A 20,981-nucleotide genomic window follows, 5' to 3' on the forward strand; every position below is an offset into this window, starting at 1 on the left:
TCTCTGAGGACTGTGGGAGGAAATGCCACCTAGTGATTAAAGTGCATTGTCAGTAGAGTGTAATGGTTTGCTCATGTCTGTACTTTCTTTGTAGCGAACTGTGAACAGAGAGGAACTGTTGAAACAAGCTGAGTCTGTAATGCAGGACCTTGGCAGCTCACGGGCCATGTTAGAAATCCAATATGAAAATGAGGTGAGCTTCTAAGTGGTGTTCAGCTTGACTTGTGCTCTGGATAACTTGTCATTCGAGTTTCTTAATGCTAAGAAGTTGTGAAAGGCAATTGGGAAGGAAATTCACACAAAAAACTTAAAGATGTGCTGTATTTTCTCCTAAATGATTTGTTCAAAGCTCTCTTTCTCAGAAGTTCAAGTGTGTGATTAAAAACATGCTCCTCATCCCCACTCCCACATTAAAGCATATTTGTGCAATCTTTAGGTTTGTGAAATGAACAGATATTTTAAGGATCTAATGACTTCAGAAATGCTTGACTGCTTTTTTTAAAAATCGGGTTTACTGAGACATAAAAGTAAATTGTACGCTTTTAAATTGTATAATTCTAACAGTTAGTGGATGGCTAGTCTAACCACCACATCAGGATGAATGACTGCCATTACCCTAAGTTTCATCAGATCACTTTGCTATAAGTTCCCCTTCCCATCCTCTGTTCTAGCAGTGTTGGTCTATTTTCTGACCCTGTAAATTTTGCTTGTTGCCAGCTCAATAAATGCAGTCATGTAGTATGTGTGTGATTTTCTTTGACTTGGCAATCATTCTAATGAGATCCATCCATGTTGATGCATTTATCAGTTTATTTTTCTTTATTATTGAGAGTAGTTCATCATACAGATGTACCATAATGTTTACTAATCACCAGTTGATGTACATTTGAGTACTTTCCAAATTTAACTTGAACATTGTGTTCAAGTCCTTCTGTAGACATGTATTTTTAGTTCTTTTGGGTAAATTTTTTCAGAATTGAATTGCTTAAGTCATTTGGTAAGACATGTTTTAATTTTATAAGTAATATTAAACATGTATAAGTTCTAGTTGCTTCCCATGCTTACTCATACTTGATATTCTAGAGTTTTATAGTGATAACTTACTATGGCTTTAATTTGCATTTCCCTGATGGTTAATGATATTGATGACCTTTTTATTGCTTTTTGGTCACTCCATATATCTTCTTTGGAGAAGTGCCCAAGAATTTTGTCCAAGATTTCATTAGTTTTTTTATCATTGTTCCTTTTTCTGGATTCAAATCTTTGGTAAATAAATAGTGTGCAGTTATTGTCTTTCATTTTGTGGCAGTTGTTTTCATTTCCTTACAGAGTGTTTTTGGAACAGCATAAATTTTTAATTTTTATCCAATCTAGCTTATCAGTTTTCTTTTTCTGGTTTATGCCTTTCTTTCACTCTAAGAACTTATCCCCTAAACCTTGCATTAAGTTAACTTTTTTTTTTTTTTTTTTTTTAAAGAGAGAGGGAGAGAGAGAATTTTTTTAATATTTATTTTTTAGTTATCGGCGGATACAACATCTTTGTTTGTATGTGGTGCTGAGAATCAAACCCGGGCCACACGCATGCCAGGCGAGCGCGCTACCGCTTGAGCCACATCCCCAGCCCCTAAGTGAACTTTTAAGTATGGTTTTAAGGGTTGAGGGTTTTGTCCTCCCCAAGACTATTAACTAGCATCGCTCATTGTAAAGACCATTCTTTCCCCTATGAATTACCTTAGCACACATCTGTTGAAAATCAAATGACATGAATTTTTGAGTCTCTTTATAGATGTTCTATTCATTTCTGTCATTCTGTACCATCTTGATTAATGTAACTTTATATAGTATCTTAATTAGGTAGTGTAAGTCCTCCAATTTTTCTTTTCTCTTTCACAGTTGCTTTGGTTACTCTTAGTGTTTCCATAAATTTAAATAAGCCTAAACACACATCGATAGGGTTCTGATTAGATTCTGTTGAATTTTGATCTTTTTGGAGAGAATTGACCGGGTCATAGTATTGCTCCTCCTGATGTAAGAACATGGTGTAGCCATTCACTTATTTAGGTCTTTAATTTTTCTTTGTATTACTTTATAATTTCATGTCTAAAAGTCTTTTTTGCATGCTTTTTGTTGAATTTCTCTCATACTTTTTTAAAATGGTGTCTAAAAATATTACTGTTCTTTCATTTCAGTTTTCAGTTTGTTGTTGGTTTATGGAAATACATTTGAGTTTTGTATATTGATCTTGTTTTCTGTGACAGTCATAAACTTTATTATTTTTAACAGATCATTTAGGATTATTGTAGACTCAGGACTTGGGAAACTTCTGTTAAATGCCAGACACTAATTATTTCAAATTTTGGGGTCTTATGGTATCTATCACAACGGACTTGTAAAAGTCACAAGGCAATATATAAGTGAATAAGCTTGGCTGTGTTCCAGTTAAACTTCGTGGTTACAAAATTTGAAGTTCAAAATCATTTTCACACATCTTGAAATACTATTCAAGATGTTTTTTAACTGTTTAGAAATGTAGCTGTCATTCTTAGCATGCAAACATTATAAAAACAAGCGTTACAAGAACACAACAGAGCTGTGATTCGACCACCAGCAGTAGGTTTCTGACCTGTATTGTAGACAGCTGTGATGTCTGTGAATAAAGATGGCTTTACTTCCTCCTTTCTAATCTTTGTCTTTTGAGATGCTTTTTGGTAGGTAAGACAGTACACCAAAAGCTTTAAGTAAGTAATGCCTTTTTTTTTTTTTGTATATTTTAACTACAAATAATAAAAATAAAACTAAGAGACTTTTGTGTTCTCTGAAGGTCTTATGGTTTAAAACTAACGAACTTCCCCTACCAATTAATTATTTACAATAGCAGACTGCTTTGCCCTTTTAGTTTCCTTATCTGTAAAAAGTGGGTAGTAGTACAATCTCAAAATTGTGATGAGTTCATTTACGTGAAGAGTTATGAAATACATGGTAAGTACTTTATCTGATAGATTTAACAGTTAACCCACTGTATTGTCTGTAGATATCCAGGTAGTTTAAATCATGACTTTCCCATCCTTTTTTCCTCCTCATTAAAACTTGAACATTCAATCACCAAAATTAAAACTTAAGTTGTTGTTCACTGAGAAGTATATAGCATGCTAGTGATCCAGGATGTTACAGAATTTTCACACTCAAAAGATTACAGAATAGCTGGGGAGGCACAAGACAAAAGCACAAAAGGGTGTGTAGCAAGTGAGTGGTATGGGTGCCAAGTGATAAGGCTTTCACACTCTAGGGGTCCTGTCTTGGGAATGTGGGGAAAGGCTTGTGGGAAAGTAAGCTGTTCAGTTAGACCTTAGTGGAGTGATGAGGGGTGGTGGGGGCACTGGCTTCCAGCAGTAGGTGGGGCTGAATCATAGATGGGGAGAGGTGGTAATTGGTGAGTTCTGCTCTGGAAGTGTCATTTTGTTTTCCATCCCTCCCCATCTTGGCTTTTGCTCAGAGGATATAGTTCTTATATGTTTACATATTCTTGTTTCTTACTTAAATGCTGCAAAACTTTGCTCTAACCAACTTGGTGTGCTTGCTTTGTTTAAATATGCTTTCTATTTTTTTATTCCAACATACTTTTCTCTCGCCAGGAATATCTTTTCCATCCTTCATGGTTCTGTTCAAATTGCATCTTACATGAAACATAAACAAGCTCAGAATGGCCTCACACTGACTGTTCTAAGACCAGGATTGAAATGCTGGTGCAGAAATCAAGGTTCTATGATCTTCCTTGATGGGTCTTACCTATTGCAGGACCTGGCTTCACTGGGGGAGGAGGTGGTCCCCCTATCCTTTAAGCACTGGCTTTAAAGATGCATAGGGCTGTGAAGCTGTGAATCATAATCAGCTGTAGAAATTACTTAGGAAGATTTTATGACTAACTCCAGAAGAATTCTATTCTGAAATATCACATCAACATCACTTGAATCTTTAATTGGAATGATAAGTAAGCCAGGGAAGAATCAGTCAATCTCTGGGCTTCAAAAGCCACCCAGATCCTAGGACTTAAGTCTACAAAGCACTTGGTCTCCTTGGGATGGTGAAAGGTTGGGGGCATACATTGAAGCCTAGTGTCTAGTGTTTAGGCAAGTTCCATAAACTCAGCATTGTCCTCATCTCAACCATGGGTATAATACAAGCATCCACCTTGTCATATTGTTAGAATGATTAATGATCTAGAAGATGTAAATCAGGTAGAACATTGCCTGTTGTATGGGAAGTATTTTTGAGGGGAAAAGACTTGGGTTTGAAGGCAAGTTGTCAGCTTTTATGTGTTTTTGTTTCTAGTCCCTTACTGAGTTTCCTTCCTTTAAAAACAGAAATGAATCAAAACCAAAGTAGCTACCTTTTTCACAGAGAGACTGGGTAGAAATTGTTGTCTAGAAAGGTCTGTGTGATCTATAGGGTGCTGGGTAGCCCCAAGTGGGCCATGTGTTGCCCTTGCAGTTATCACCTAGGCCTTCTTCCCCTGGAGACTCATGAAGGAAGCACCTTCAGTTACACCTGTGGGATTTAATGTTTTAAGTTAAGCCTGTTTTAGTATTTGGATGAAAGAAATAGACTAATTGAATCAGTGACTACTTTTTAACATGGGATAATTTTATACCAAAAGAGAAAGAATTAACTAGTTTTAAAGCACCCTATCTGGTGGATGCCAAACTCTTACTGCAGGGTTTTTTGCTTTTTCTTCCTTTCCCTCTCCTCTTTCCTCTAGTGCCTTGGATTTAGTGGAGAACGAAGTATACAAGACTGCTATTGTTATAGAGTATTTCTTTTCTTTTGTTTTGGGAAGGCTGACATACATTCATGTACACATATATTAGGCTGTGGGGTCAAGTGATGTTAAGGTGACATTTGAGTGCCATGTGAGAGAAGAGTGGCTCCGGCGGGGTCGGGGTTGGGGGACACACAACAGTGAGGCAGTATTCCTGGCCTGTTGGAGAATGGGGGTGATTAGAACATCATGAGCAAGGGTAGAGTCAAGGTAGAATAGTGAAGGTCAGTGGTCAGAGATGTTGGGAGGAAGCAGGAGAGAAATCATAGGATGTCAGACCACAGTGAGAATTTTGCTTCAGGTAAGGTAAGAAAGCATCAGGATGTGAAGGAGTGCTGTGGGTTTCTGTTGCTTCTGTTTGCTAATGTTCTGTCTTGCCCTGTGAGAATAGGGTGTTGGGTTGGGAATGCCATTACAGAAGTCATTTAGAAGGCTCCAGCAGTAGACAGGAGAAAAGGCAGTTGGGTCAGGTTGCCAATTATTTTAAACTATTGAGAGCGGAGCTTAGTGTGTGGACTGTGGGGAGCAAGGAAGAAGAGAGCCAAGAATGGCTACAAGGTTTCCATTGGAGCTTGCCTTGTGGGATGACTAGTGATGCCATTTACCAATGTGGAATCCTAACAGAGGGGTGGCGGTTAATCAAGTCATCTTCGTGTTCCACCTGATCACCGTTTTGAAAATCGGTTAACTCTTGGTGACTGCATTTAATCTTTTAATCTGTATTATTTCATTTTTTAAAGTAAATATAGCCAGGCATGGTAGCACACACCCGTAATCCCAAGTGGCTTGGGAGACTGAGGCAGAAGGATTGCAGATTCAGAGCCAGGCTTAGTGAGGCTCTAAGCAACTTAGCTAGACCCTGTCTCAAAATAAAAAAATAAAAGGCTGAGGATGTTCCTCGGTGGTTGGGTGCCCTTGGGTTCAATCCCTGGTGTCCCCCACACCCGCCCAAAAAAGGGTAAACATAATAAGGTAAATAGTGCCCTTTGTGTTGTCCATACTGATACTTGGGAAGCTACGGGGTGAGGTGCCCAGAGAGTTCCAGTCACAGGAACAGTGGTGAAGCTGAGAGCTTTTGAGAAGCAGAGAGAGAAGCCTGGAGGAGGAGGGGTCCTGGCCATGTGGGCTGGCATTTGGCTGTACTGTATTGGCGAGCCTAAGGTGCGGAGGGAAGCAGCTAATCTGATTTGACTTTATTTTATATTATGGAGAGTTTTGAGCATACATATGAGTCTAATGAATCCCTATCTACCTCTAATCCACCTTGGCCAGCCCACCCCATCCTCATTCCCACCCATGTCTCCCTCTTCTATGTTAAAGTAAATCAAAGCCCAGACATTTGTAGGTGGTTCCACCTATAAATTTATATTTCAGTTTGTATCTCTAGCAGACAGAGGCTTTAAAAAATAAAACTACCATTCATTATCATATCTAAAAAATAATAAAAATTCCTTAACATTATCACATATCCAGCCAGTGTTCACATCTCTCCATTGTCTCATAAAAGTCATGTTTTATTTTTTTTTAAATAGTGCCTTTTGTTTACACATAAACTATAAGTGAAATGTAGCCTTCTTGACAGATTTCAGTTAGGCTATAAATTGTGATGTGAACTTGTCATTAGCTGCAGTCTTTTCTTTATGATCTGAGTTGGTAGGATCTTGCTAGAACATGAAGAAGTGATGAGGCTGTGAACACTGCCCTAGGCATGTTCATTTCATGCATCTTGTGGAATAATGGCTTCATTCAAGGCTGCATGGATACTTTTGGAGCTTATTTTTTAAATGCCACTACCCAGGCACTGAACCAGATCAAAATCTTGTATGATGTGGCCTCCCCTCCATTGTGAATGATGATAAAACTCTTAGGAACTTGAATATACTGTGGGGGCTTAAAAGGCACTTAAAAGTGTACTGTCAAGGCTGTTGGCCCTGTGGGTGCTAGGGATCCAGACCTTCCGTATTTGTATTTCCATAAACCTCTATTAAATGGCTACCATGAGTTTTGCACTATAGGGGACTGGAAGTGACTGAAATATATTTTCATGTGAAATACGTAAATTTGTAATGAAGTTTTGGTAAAGTATTTCAATAAGTGCTGAAATATAACCCCTGAGATGAAGGAGACATACCATTTGGCAGCAGACAGGGAAGCTGCTTCTGAGAAGGTGATATTTGAGTTAGATTTGGAATAACAGTTCACCAAAGAGAAAAATGGGAAAGACATGTATACCCAGACAATGCAGTGTTGTTCCCTGAAAGCAAGACAAACAGCTGTGGCATTATCAGTACTTTTATCAGTATATAGACTTAAAGCTGTATGGCTAAAATATTGGGGCCATGGGAATAGGAAATGTGTGAAGGATTGCTAGTTCATGTTCCAGATTATCAGAACTGAAGGAATGTCCAATTAGGACATTTGGAAAATCTCTGCATCCTGGTAAACAGTTGTCGTTAGTGTTCACGTTGCCAAGAAATTGGCTGGTGGGAGGGAAATAAAGAACCTTAATTTCTAAAATTTGAAATCAGTTGGCCAGGCATGGTAACATACCCCTGTAATCCCAGTGACTACAGGAGATCAAGGCAGGAGGATTTTATGTTCAGTGCCAGCCTCAGCAACTTAGTGAGATCCTGCCTCAAAATAAAAAGGGCTGGGGATGTAGCTCCGTGGTGAAGTGCCCCTGGGTTCAATTCCTAGTATCAAAACAAAACCAAAACCTAAAAGATAAAATCCTGAAATCATTTTACTTTCATTTTTGTAGGTTGGTACTGGTCTTGGGCCTACACTGGAGTTTTATGCACTTGTATCTCAGGAACTACAGAGAGCTGACTTGGGTCTCTGGAGAGGTGAAGAAGTAACTCTTAGCAATCCAAAAGGTAATTTAATCTGTGAGTCAGCGAGTATGTTATTCAGGTAATGGAATTACAGTTTATGAAATATCTTTAATTTCTATTGAACCATGTTCTCTGCCCTTGCTTTCTTTTAGCATTTATTTTTTTTGTCGTTAACCAAACAGGGAAGGTCCTTCAGCTCTAGAGGACTTATTCAGTAATCTGCTCTCCAGTTTTGAGAACCCTGAATTTCTTAAGTGTTCTTAGTTATCAGGTTTTTGGTTTGATTTGGTTTGTTTTTGGAAATATCATCTGAAGTTGGTGAATTGCTCGTTTTACAGGAAGCCAAGAAGGGACCAAGTATATTCAAAACCTCCAGGGCCTGTTTGCACTTCCCTTTGGTAGGACAGCTAAGCCAGCTCATATCGCAAAGGTTAAGATGAAGTTTCGCTTCTTAGGAAAATTAATGGCTAAGGCTATCATGGATTTCAGATTGGTAAGTTTAGGATTATTTTTTTCCTACAATTTTGGTGTACAGTGTTATGTTAAAGTACCTTAGTCCCCTGCACTCAATGCTATATTTTCAGCACTGCTTCTCAAACTCTAAGGTGCATATGGATGCGTGGGGATTTTATTAAAAATGTGAGTTCTGATTCAGTAGGACAGTAGTGAACTGTCTGACTGCCCAAGACAGTTTCAGAGCAGCATCTAGGGGATGTCCAGTTCCACTGTGGACAACTTCTTGAGTAGTCAAGGGTTCAGACAATCAGGCAACATTACTAATAACATTAATTATATTTTAAAAATTGTTTGACATTGCTTTTTTAATTTTAAGCATGAACATATAGCTGAACCTTGTCAAATTCTCATTAATGTGCTCTTGTGAAAATAACTCAATCAGTATTCATGGAGGTTTGAATATTTCTGGACTTTTCTTCATTTCCTCTTCTCACGATTTCTGAGATACTTTATCAGTATATGTAAGACATTTTCATCTGATGTCAAATTCACAAGCTTACATTGAAGAGTATGGACAATTTATCAGTTATTTTAAAAGTTCCATTGTGTTTCTGTTTAAATATAATGAGTTCTTCACTTAAACCCCTTGTTTCATAACATTTGGTAATACAAACTACAGTGGAATTGAGTTTACTTGACTCAAAATAAAGTAAAATTCCTCTAAACACCTTTTGGTATTTCACAGGCCATCATGTAAAACATATTATAGAGAATATATGTCCACCATTGGAAGATTCCTTTTTAGTGCTAGTGTTTACTGAAGTCTTCATCATTCTGAATTCCTTTGCAATGATTAGGGCACTGAATTGAAGTATTCAATTTCACGTAATGGGAGAAAACAGTTCCTACGTTATTTTCTTTCTTGGGCATTATTTGACCTTTAAAATGACCTCTAGAAGTGCCTCTTAGAAATTTGAGGTAATTCCAGAAGCTCATTATGACAGTTTAAGTGTTTTGCATGTTCTGTTTCAGGTGGACCTTCCCCTCGGCTTACCCTTTTATAAGTGGATGCTACGGCAAGAAACTTCATTAACATCACACGATTTGTTTGACATAGACCCTGTTGTAGCCAGATCGGTATATCACCTAGAAGACATTGTCAGACAGAAGAAAAGACTGGAACAGGATAAATCCCAGGTAGGCTTAGTAGAGGTGGTTAAGAGGATCAATTCTTTATTTTAGGAAGATCAGTCTTTAATAAGTGGTTTGTAATTGAACCAGTTGTTGTTTTATGTTGAACTTTATAATAGAGATTGTTTAATAATATTTTTTATACTAACTGAAATGTACTATTTTACAGTAGGCCAAATAATCTATAACAACAGCAAGTAATTAGCATACAACTTGATTTCCAAATAAAATATCCTTCCAAACAAATGATAAATAAAAACCTTGTTTATTGACTATATAGACTATATAGACTGAATATCTAGAGATTTCAGACAGGTCTCTTTGAAGGTCCTGGTAAATGTCCACTATTTCTTGGGAGCACAGGTTGAGGTTTTTCTGTTATATTTCATGGATAATATGAAGTTTCATATCATTACTATATTTTTTTATGTACATATTAACAAATTTAAAAAGTCATTTGGTGCAATCTGAGATTAATAGCAGTTCTGTATCTGGTATTAGAAGAAAATAAGGTTGTCTTGTTTTAAAAGTGTCACAGTCCCAGATAGCTTCTATCTGGGCAGGTAACATAGACCAGTGTTTTGTTAAATCAGCTCTCTTCATAAAAAGTGTAGAAAGTGGAGAGTAACAATTGTGTTTCTGAATCAAGGGGGTGTGTCAGTTGTCTTCATGAGTTAGAAAGGAGCATACAGAAGACGGTTGGGGTTTTAGAGTGCTTTTATATATATATATATATATATATATATATGAGATGATTGGTAAGGAGCTTCATTTTTGTTTCCCAAATTGGTAATTATTTTTTTAAAATATTTTTTAGTTGTAGTTAGACACAATACCTTTATTTTATTTATTTACCTTTATGTGGTGCTGCGGATCGAACCCTAGCCCAACTGATTATTAAGTGATGTTTTCTTAAAAAATGGTTATTAAGAGAAACTAGCATTTAAAGAATGCAAGCCCATTTTTCCCCCCCATGCAAGATCTGATGTGTTAGAATTTTTAGAACAGTTTAGGTTTACATTGATCAATTTAGCAAGTTTTAAAGAATTGCAGTGTTGTTTAGGATAGGGTCATAGGTAAATAATGCCCCTGCCTTCCTCTCTAAAAAAGGAGGAGGAGGGAAGAGGTAAAACTGTGGCACGTTCCAAGTTTGCCTTACATGTATGAATCTCTTTAATCCTCACAACAACCCTGTGAGAATTAGGTATTGTTGGTGTCTCACTTTACAGGTGGAAAATGGAAGGCAGATAGGTTAAAGCTGGAACTTAAGTCCAGGCTGTTAGATATCCTTGTCATAGACCATGTGCTATCATAGCTCTCTTCACAGTGGTTTACTTTTGATATTTGTTTTTTTACCCCTTTATTATTCCTGATGGTTGTCAGTTTAAAAGTATAAAATTACATAGTACAAATTCTGTACTCCAGAAATTGACTTATTATATTAACCAACTTTCAGCCAGAGCGTGAGAAATGGCCACATTCTGAAATATCCTATCCTGTTATTTTATAAAGTATACAGATGAGGCTGGGCATGGTGGCGCGTCTCTAAATACAAAAGAGGGCTGAGGATGTGGCTCAGTGGTCGAGTGCCCCTGAGTCAATCCCCAGTACCCCCATCCCTGCCCAAAGTATATAGATGAGGCAAATTGTTTTGGCTCAGATTCTCCCTGGTAGTTAAATTCTCAAAAGTTACACGGAAAATGTGCTAAAACTTAGCTTTCAATTTAATATATGAGGTCTATATAACAGTAAATTTCTTGTAAACATCCTGGATATATTTGTATATTGTGGATTCCTATCCTATATGCACTTTGTTTGTATTGCATGTCTACATAATAAATAGATATGGGGGAAGAGACTTAGATTGGAATAATAGTGACTGGAGGTGTGGGGACAGTCTTGACTTTCTAGTGGGTGACTATAAACTAATACCTCCTTTAATTTTTAAAAAAAATTGTCTTGCTGAAAAAAAGATGTGAATGAGAAAGCCTCTGTTTGGGAGTCCTCAAGTAATGGATAAAAGCTTAACATGGGTCTTGTTGTTTTGGTGCGAAAGTAAAAGTGCACATAACCCTCAACAACTACATTTCCTCTTAATCTTAAGTAACCTGCTACTTCCTTTTCAATTCCTTCTCGATTATCTGGCATCCTAATAACTTTCCTAAACAATTTTTTTTTCCTTCCTTTCTTTCTCTTCCTCTACTCCTCACTTCCTCTACTGGGGACTGGGATTTGAACCCGTGGCCTTGTGCATGCCAAGGAAGTATTCTACCACTAAGCTATATTCCCACCCCAAGTTTCCTTTTAAAAAAGTAATATAGTAGTCAGAATTTCCTAGCCTTTTGCAGTTTGAATAAATGATTTTCTGCACCATAATTGCTTATGCACAGAGGCACTTCTACTCTGGAAAGCCATTTGCCTTTTACTTCTCTATAGAATGTCTTTTATTTTCAGACAGAATGTGCATTCTTGCACATTGGTCTTTGATTCTTGATCTAATTAACAGTATTTTATATAGAGACCTTTTAAAAAAGTGAGTAATAGTCTGTTTTTATTTTCAGAGTATGATTCAACTTTTCTTAGAATTTTCTTGGAAGCCTCTTTCTTCATCACAGCATTACTGTATGAATACAAATTGGTTATGCTTGGAGGCCAAAAGTAGTTGAAGGAAGCATCTTCAAGGTGTTCTTTAGAGTTGAGCTTTGCAGTGTGTGTGTGTGTGTGTGTGTGTGCGCGCGCGCGTACTCAAAGTTAATTACCATTATTAAATAGTACATTCTTTATATTTACAATTTCCCAACTGTATTACTCATTATGTGCTATCTATTTGGTTTATCAAGATTAGCTTAGAATTTACAGAAAGTTTATCTGGGTTTTTTTGGTTCACTCTTCAGATCAACCATTACTCAAAATGTAACAGACTCTGAAATTTGATTTGTATATGCTTAAAGCAAGCAACAGTATCTCTATGTAGAGGATCCTCCAGCAATCTTGTTTCCTAATCCAAAAATGGTTGGATTCTATGGTGCTTAAGAAACTTTTTTATGATCTCAGATTACAGTGACTTGGTCATGTGTAGAGTATGTCCAAAAATAAATGAGTAAATAGGTTTAAGAGATGGAGAAAAACTCATCATCTGTATTGGATTATATTTTAACAGTGAACTCTTGTGTTTGACACTTTTTTTTTTTTTTTTCTTACCCTGAAGACCAAAGAGAGTCTACAATATGCATTAGAAACCCTTACTATGAATGGCTGCTCAGTTGAAGATCTAGGATTGGATTTCACACTACCAGGGTTTCCCAACATCGAACTGAAGAAAGGAGGGAAGGATATACCAGTCACTATCCACAATTTAGAGGAGTATCTAAGAGTGCGTAATCATGTGTCTTTTGGGGAACAGGTCAGCTGTGGGGACTTTGCCTCTTGTACTCCCATGAAGGGGGAAGAGAAGGGACCTCATTCAGTGAAGCCAGTTCATTTGGCTTCTGCCTACATGGACTGTCGCTTAAGCAAGACCCTGTTCCCAGACCATTCATGAAGGCCACTTTTTTGCATCTTAGCTTCTGTTTGCTGTTTAGAGAACATACCAGATATCTCTTTATGCCTTTTATAACCTAAATTACCTATCCTCAAGCTTGGATATAATGCAGTTATACCACATTCCCTTGAAGAAAAAAAATCCATAATAAGGAGCTGTCACTTGTGTTCTCATTACTGTGTTTCTGCCTTTCCTTCAAAGCAACTAGATTGACAAAAATGCCTCCAAAACATACATGTGTATGTACGTGTGCACACATACACACTTCTCTGTTTGGTAAGACTGTCAGATTATTAACTTGTGGGCCTTGACTATTATTTGCTAAATTGAGGAAAAGTAATTTTATTTCGATGTTAAGTTTATATTACCAGTGTTAGAAGAATTTGTTTTGATTTTATCCTGACACTGGGTGGAAATAGCACTTGTTTCAAGCCAGAATATCTATATACACCTAGGCCTCACTTTTATATACCATCTTGGCTGTGGATGTCTACCTTATTCATCAAGTTCAAAGAAAGAGAAAACATAGATTAAATAATATGCAAGCTCCCATTACCCATCAATTTTATAATCTCTAACTAATTTTAACAGGTAGTAGGACTATTTCTTGTACTGTGAAAGAAATTACTAGCAAATAAATAATGTGTAATAATGCTTGTATTTTTCTATCAGCAAAACACTAATGTTTTCATTTCTATCTGAATATGTTCTCTTTCTGTAGCCAGTGGATTAGCCAGGGCTGTTGATAGCTAGATTTGCTTTTTCTTACACTTAATTTTTATGTACCTGCATGCCCAGGTTCTGCCTATTTCTGAGAGGAAACATACACTGCAGAAAGGTTGGGTCTCCATAACTTAACTACATTTAAAACTAAGCATCCCACTTTGAAAATCCTTAATAGTTGCTAATTTTGAATCTTGAAGTGTTGTCTTTAATTCTTCATAGAAAATTCTTACTAACTTCTTATCTGGTAAGGTTATGTAAGTATATTGTAGGGTTTTACATAAATGAATTTTTAAAACACACTACATGTAAATGCATTGTCCCACCCCCACCCCCGCCAACACACACCCCATTTTCAAAGCCTGAAGTTGACCTGACCTTTTCCTCATGCAGTTTTCTGAGAGGTAGTTTCAAGACTGAACAGCATGGTTTTGTTGTTGTTGTTGTTTTTAAAAATGATCCAGAAAGGCAGTTTACTTTATATTGCCACATATTAAATAGTAGAAAGATATAAAATTTTGTTTTTAAAATACTTTTCTGTTTACAGCTGGTAATATTCTGGGCACTAAATGAAGGCGTTTCTAGACAATTTGATTCGTTCAGAGATGGATTTGAATCAGTTTTCCCACTCAGTCATCTTCAGTACTTCTACCCAGAGGAAGTGAGTAGCTTATGTCTAAAGAAATGTCCATTTCTTGTTTTGTACCTATAATTATCTTAGTAGAATGTTTATATGCTATCTAATCAAAGACCCTGGTATTCAAAAAAGGGAAAAAAATGGGGTTTGGGAGCAGGGTCTAGAATTTGGGGAAAGACAAAAATATTAAATAGGTGTCCCCTCTAGGAGAGGGGAGTGGGTCCTGATGCAATAGGGTAGGCTCTGTCAGTAGTCACCCTTGATGCTCTTGGTAGAGAATGGGACTTGGGGTGTATGAGGCATACTCTGCAGGTTAGGCTACAGGGACATTCTCACAATGAAGTGACACTGGGGAGATTTTACCTTTTAACTAAAATTTCTGGACTAGATGAAACATTGTTTCATTATCTAAATTAATCCTTGTGCTGGGATGTGTCTCAGTAGTAGAGTGCTTGCTTAGCATGCATGAGGCCCTGGGTTCAATCCCCAAAACACTCCCCACCCACACCCTTAGACCTCTAGCCACACATACACATACAGTGTGTGTGTGTGCGTGTGTCTCTCTATCTCCCCCACCTTCTCCCTTCCTCCCTCCCCTGCCCCCACTCCAGTTAATCCTTGAAGTACAATAAGACTCTCAAAAACTACTTAATTGGTAGTGAGATGTCATAGAAAGGCCTAATTGTATTAGGTTTAACAGTTTAGAAACCTTGTTGTTTGCTTGTTTATTTAAGAGTTTTAGAGTGCACATTTATTTATTGACTGACTCTGGAAATCTTGGAGTGACTTAGTATTTTAGTCTCAATTATTTTTATGTCCTCTTTGATTTGCTGCTTATTTAAGTATGGCATGTTCTTGGCACTTAAAGGGACTGTGTGTCACCTGGAATTGAAAGCAGCAAGTATGGTTTCTGGAATTGGGGCCTGGTTCTTATGCATCATTTAGCTGCATAACCTTATCCAAGTTATTGTATCTGATATGACTGTTTCATCTGTAAAATTGGGATAATCCCTATCTTATATAGAATTGGAATAAACTACAATTTATAGGATAATGAATTGAAAAGATACGTAATATACTTGACAGTGAGTGACATATAATAGGTATTAAACTTCATTTTCCTTGAACTGAACTTTCTCAAACTTGCAGTCTTCCACAAATGGGCACTTAACCAGAGGAAAAATGTCTTAGTTTGAAATTAATGTTCCATTTCATAAGGACACAAAAATACTTCTTATTTTTATTTTCGGTCCCCAAACAAACATCCATGTGGCAAAGATGTGCCTCTTTACAAAATATAGAACCCTGCCTGTTTGCTGTGTCCCACTTTAGCTTTCTGGTCTACTTTTCTCTAGTTCAGTATTGGATCTCTTGACTTCTGTTACTCTGTTCTGTTACTGTATTTCTGAAAACCAGAATTTACTGGAAAAAAAAAATCCCCCTGGTTGGAAGCAGATTATCAATTGGCAGCCTCTAAAGTAATGATACAGGAGAGGAAAAGTAGAATTCAGGGTATCAAACCCTTCTCTAGAATCTAGTCCCTGCAGATGCACAGGATAACTATTAATGTGCAACCGAAGAGGAAAGGAAATATCTGAATGTGATAGAAGAGCACAGCCTATGAAGAGGTCCTAAAGCAGAAGGTTTCAGTACTGAACATGATACTCCTACTCGATGTATAGACTTTTATTTTCACTCAGGTTTACAGATTTCTTCTTTAATCATTCTCTATCCTTACTTACACTCAAAGCTGGATCAGCTCCTATGTGGCAGTAAAGCAGACACTTGGGATGCAAAGACCTTGATGGAGTGCTGCAGGCCTGACCACGGTTATACACATGACAGGTGAGCACTGGGTCTGCCAACTTTTCATCTGATAGCCACAAATTTGGAAGGGGTGTGTGTGTGTGTGCGTGTATACAAAAGTTTACAGCTACCGTCATTCCTTGTAGATTTCAGCTAAAACAGCCAAACTAACAAATTTGATTTCATAGTGAATTGTAATGAGAATACACATGCAACCATATTGAAATTATCTGGGGTTGCAGATTGGGTAAATTTTAAAACTGTATTTTATCATGAAGAAATAATTTTGGTATATTTCTTTTTGTAGTCGGGCTGTGAAGTTCTTGTTTGAGATTCTCAGTAGTTTTGATAATGAGCAGCAGAGGTTGTTTCTCCAGTTTGTGACTGGAAGCCCACGATTGCCTGTTGGAGGTGGGTATGATATGATGTTGATACTTAGCTATTACTCTACCTGTGGTTGTACACGTGTGTGAACTTCAGTACCAGCATAGAAGATTCTTAACTATTCCAATATCATAATGTTGGAAGTTTTCAGTTTGTTTCTAGGATTACATTAAGACACCACTAGCAAAAATATTCATAGAGATTGTCTTGAAATAGAATTACATGTAATGCTACTTCAGTAAAATTCTATGGTAGTTGTACATCATAAATTTTAGCTGACTTAGATGAGAGTAGTAGATTGTTAAAATAATTAAGTTGTATTAGTACTCTGTTTTAAAAAAATCAGAAAATGAAACTGTTAGACAACGATTTTAAAGTGATGCATAAATAAAGCAGGTTCTGAATACGTATTGAAAGTAGTTGGCAGGCAAGAAAGAATGCCTTATGCGTGTAGTAATACCATACAGCACAGCAGTGTAATGTTTTCTGAGAGTAATAGCATTGGCCGAGAGGAAAAAAACAACTCACCAAATTCCTTGGTCTGTCTGCTTTTTCTCTTACTCAGGATTCCGGAGTCTGAACCCACCTTTGACAATTGTCCGGAAAACATTTGAATCAACAGAAAACCCAGATGACTTCTTACCCTCTGTAATGACTTGTGTGAACTATCTTAAGTTGCCGGACTATTCAAGCATTGAGATAATGCGTGACAAACTGTTGATAGCAGCAAGAGAAGGGCAGCAGTCATTCCATCTCTCCTGATCACAACAAGAAGTCAGTGTCTGCCTGTTACAGCAAAAGAAAAAAAAATCATGATTTCTTTTCTAACTGTATCATCCGAGTCAAGGAAACATGTTACGCCTTCTTGTTGTAGGAAAAACGGCTTGCAGATTATAAAGAGACGCTTGGTTGATATTCATTAATGGCCCCATGGACTTAAAAGTGATCAGGCCCTAAAGCGTTGTTGTGATGAGGTTTCTTTAGCAAGTTCTTGTTTAAATTATCATTTATTTGATGAGTGAAGTTTTTAACTTGCTTTGCTGTGTGAAATTTAAAAAAAGGGATGTTTTTCCAGGCTGGAACAATAAATGTCGCTGTGCAGTTTAATTCTGGGCTGTGTGTATCCATCTAGCTAAGTCTGCAGTTTTGTTTCTTCCAGAGACAAATCTTTTACATTAAGTGCAGAAATTAAAGTTCACATGTATTTGACAACTATAGTTGAGTAGACCAGCTCTCTGTGCTTAATTCCCTATAATTTCCTCTCCAACACATTATTCTCTGTGCATTTCACACAGGGTTTTGTTGTTGTTTTTAATACAACACTCACAGTTACATTTCCTGAGCTGTGAGCTTTTGTTGTCCCATGTTCTCTCAAATTAAAATATAATTTAAAATTCATTACGTTGAAATAATATTGTCTATAATTCAGCCTTTGTAACTAGGTAGACTTTTCTTATAGCTTAGTTTTAATAGAGTTGTAGGGTATTTCTGGCTTTTTACCAGTCAACACACTAGGACTGTTTACATGCCAATTCTAGCAGCAACAGCCTCTGGGATGGAGAAGAGGAAGGTTCATTCATTTCTTTTATGTTGGCCAAAAATTCTACAGCTTGGGCTGGCCAGTATTTATTCTACGAACAGAGCATTTTAAATTAATGTAAAGTTTTAAACAAGCAGTTTTCATTCCCTCTTAGAGTAAAAATATTTTATCCCTTGTTCTTATTTTAATTTCTTTTCTCAGTCTTCTTTCTGTCTTTCACTCTTCCCCTTCTCCCAGTGCTAACTTGGGACAAACAGTTCAGCCTTTGCCTCCACACAGATAAACACACTTGTAAGCGATGCTGTCCATTTGTTTTATGTGCTGACTTCTCAAATCTGCAATAATCCATCAGGTTAATGTTTTTACCTGAAAATAAATAAAGTTTGCTTCACCTTTTTGTTTATAGTTCTGTGCTGTATGCATAGTGTTCAACTGTACAGATGTATGTATACCAATGCAAGTAAATCACGTCTCCATGATTTGGGTCATGGTTGATTTTACTAGTAAACAATTTATAATAGTAACTTAAAGATCATAAAGTGTGGAAAGAAAATAGAAGATTCCTTCCTTCTAAGGTTAAAAATTAAGTCTGTTACATAAATTAGAATTTTCCATTCTTCATCTCTTTGAAAATGATAGGGAAGCCATTTTTTTAAATGAACTTTGAGAAATCAAGTTTACCAATCTTCCAAAGTCTTAATTTACACAGAAGCTCCTTTCCCCATCCCACCACCCAAGAAGAAACTTAGTCTCTCATTTAGGATATTTCATTCTTTTACACTTACATAGCCTTGTATGAAAAATCCTCTCCTGAGAGTTAACTTGGACAGTAATCCCACTAAATGGGGAGAAGGGAACAGAAGAATTGGGGGCTGGGGAGGCTCCTGTCCTTGAAGAGGCTGGTGAATGCATAGCTTTGTCCTGAAATTGGAGTTGGATTTCTGCAGTTTCACCACTGATAGCATAGGAGCTGAGCAGCTTAGTTGGGTGAAATTAATGACTGCCTTTGTTATCAGTTCCGATATCTTTTCAAAAACAATACAGATTTTCCTCATTTTTAAAAGACATGTATATAGACAAAGTAATGTTTCATATTAAAACATCTAGATTTTGCATTTTACCCATGGTGTAGTCCTGGTAGATTTGGCCTCATTGATTCCAGCATCTAAGGAGGACATAAGTGCTTTTGACTTCGACTCTGGAGTCAGAGTGTTTGAGTGTCAGCAGTTACCTGTTTAAGTTTTCAGTCTTATTTCTTCTTCCACGCATGGGACGTTTGATTTATTTGGGTCAGGAAAACTCTTCCCAATTTAAAGCGCTGTCTCTTGGCAGAGGTCTTAATGCCTCAAAAGGAAAAAGCCTGTACTTCATTTGCTGTTTCTCCAGTTAATTTGCTCAATAGTCCTCTCAATAAGCACCAATTCTAGTATGCTTTAAACACGTAAACACTTGGGTAGTGATTTTCCTTTAATTCTTGCTGAAATGAAGTCAACCAGATGTTGTCTACAGTTGTCACAAAATCAATATTGTCATGTAGTTGCTCATCTGATCTGCTTTGTAAGAACATGTTACCTGTTGCACTTAGGTGGTTAAATATCACTTTCTATCCCTATCCGCCCACAAGTGAACTGTAAGTTCTCGTGTCTGATGGGGAGCAGGCACAGGTGCGTTCTAGATGTCTTAGCCACACCGCTCGTATTAGGATTGCAGATTCCTCCTCAAATGCTTGGGCTCTGGTTCTCCGTGTTTGTAATCAGAAATTTCTTCTATGAGGAAGTAGTATGCTAAAAGTTTCTCTTTTCTGGGTTTGCCTGTTAACTCTTGAGTTGGATACCCCATGGAAAGGAGTGGTGTGCTGATTGGGACACTCTTTTCCTGTTCTGGAGTGACTTCCCTAAGACATCTTGCAAAAAGGCCCAAAAGCTAGGGGTCAGAGCACCAGCTTCTGCTTCCAGGAATTGCATCCAACTTGATTTTCCACAAGAAGGGTTATCCCGTACAAATTATGAGTTTGAGGTTTTCCTCTAGTTCATCATGGGTTGAGGCTGTCCCCCTCAATTCCTGTTAGTATGAGCTCAGGAAGTGGGAAATGCCATTGCTAATCCAAGAAAAACTGGTAAAATACTGTGCTCAGTCACAAGCCAAATCCCTTTTGGGCTAGAGGCCATTCATTCCCATTAGCAGAAGTTATCACCCTTTAATTTACCAACTTTAGGCTTTATGGGGGGGGCATTTTGTTTCCTCTGTTGTAATGAGAACATTGTTTGGAAATGTCATATTCTGTATAATTCTCTGAGAAATGGTTTTGTATGAGTCGGGTTTGACACTGCAGTAGTTGGCACACACAGTACCTTAAGGAGAACCTAGTGACAAATCTCTGAAAATTCTTTATTACCTCAAAAAAAAAAAATCTAGATAAAATAGCACTTATATGGAAAGAAAAAAGAATTGGCCATTTTCCAAGAAATTGAAGTTAACGATACTTAAGAAAAAGTTCATAACTCTTGAAGATTTATTCCGCATAAAGGAGGCATTCTTTAATAATGGAAGAGGTGTTTTTATTTTTACTACAAGCCTACTCATTACCAAACCTATTACCAATTGCTGATCTGTGTAAAGTGGTTTTTTTTTCTTTTATCTGAAACAGTGATTTATATGAACTGTTGGAATAATGGAACCTCAAACTACAAATGTGTATGTAAAATTGCATAAATGCACTGACTTCCTTCTCCCTGACTATATTTTTAATAAACAGCATTATCCTACATGGTCAGTTTTATTAAATTATGCACAACTAGAGGGTTCTTTGGAGGAGTGGTGTTTATATGGCTGGTTTGGGGGAAGGTTATTTTGCTAAGCAATGTAGCAATCTTCTCTTTTTTGGAGGCAGAGAGTGGAGAACAGTACAGAAGATATTTAGAGAGATGGCCCTGTTACTTGTGAAGAGACGTTTGAACTTGCAGAAGGTGCTCCTGTGAACTGGTGAAATGGTGCCTTTGGGATTGGAAAATATGTGAAAATGTGCAATCAACTCGGTTGGAAGAACATGAAGT

The 20,981-nt window shown here is 37.2% G+C and overlaps 1 protein-coding gene across 18 annotated transcripts in view; it reads left to right on the forward strand.

Moving 5' to 3' along the window:
• Window positions 1-20,693, forward strand: part of Trip12 (thyroid hormone receptor interactor 12) — a 147,956-nt gene extending 127,263 nt beyond the window's left edge. For all 18 annotated transcript variants that reach the window (XM_076866231.2, XM_076866226.2, XM_076866233.2 and 15 more), the window contains 9 exons: window positions 95-193; window positions 7,578-7,692; window positions 7,989-8,143; window positions 9,139-9,303; window positions 12,506-12,670; window positions 14,109-14,222; window positions 15,949-16,043; window positions 16,312-16,415; window positions 16,954-20,693. In XM_076866231.2, the coding sequence (XP_076722346.1) occupies window positions 95-193; window positions 7,578-7,692; window positions 7,989-8,143; window positions 9,139-9,303; window positions 12,506-12,670; window positions 14,109-14,222; window positions 15,949-16,043; window positions 16,312-16,415; window positions 16,954-17,150 (1,209 nt within the window). In that variant the 3' untranslated portion in view covers window positions 17,151-20,693. The remainder of the gene's footprint in view (window positions 1-94; window positions 194-7,577; window positions 7,693-7,988; window positions 8,144-9,138; window positions 9,304-12,505; window positions 12,671-14,108; window positions 14,223-15,948; window positions 16,044-16,311; window positions 16,416-16,953) is intronic.
• The last annotated feature ends 288 nt before the right edge of the window (window positions 20,694-20,981 follow it).

This window comes from Callospermophilus lateralis, chromosome 9 (genome assembly GCF_048772815.1).
Source record: "Callospermophilus lateralis isolate mCalLat2 chromosome 9, mCalLat2.hap1, whole genome shotgun sequence".
NCBI lineage: Eukaryota > Metazoa > Chordata > Mammalia > Rodentia > Sciuridae > Callospermophilus > Callospermophilus lateralis.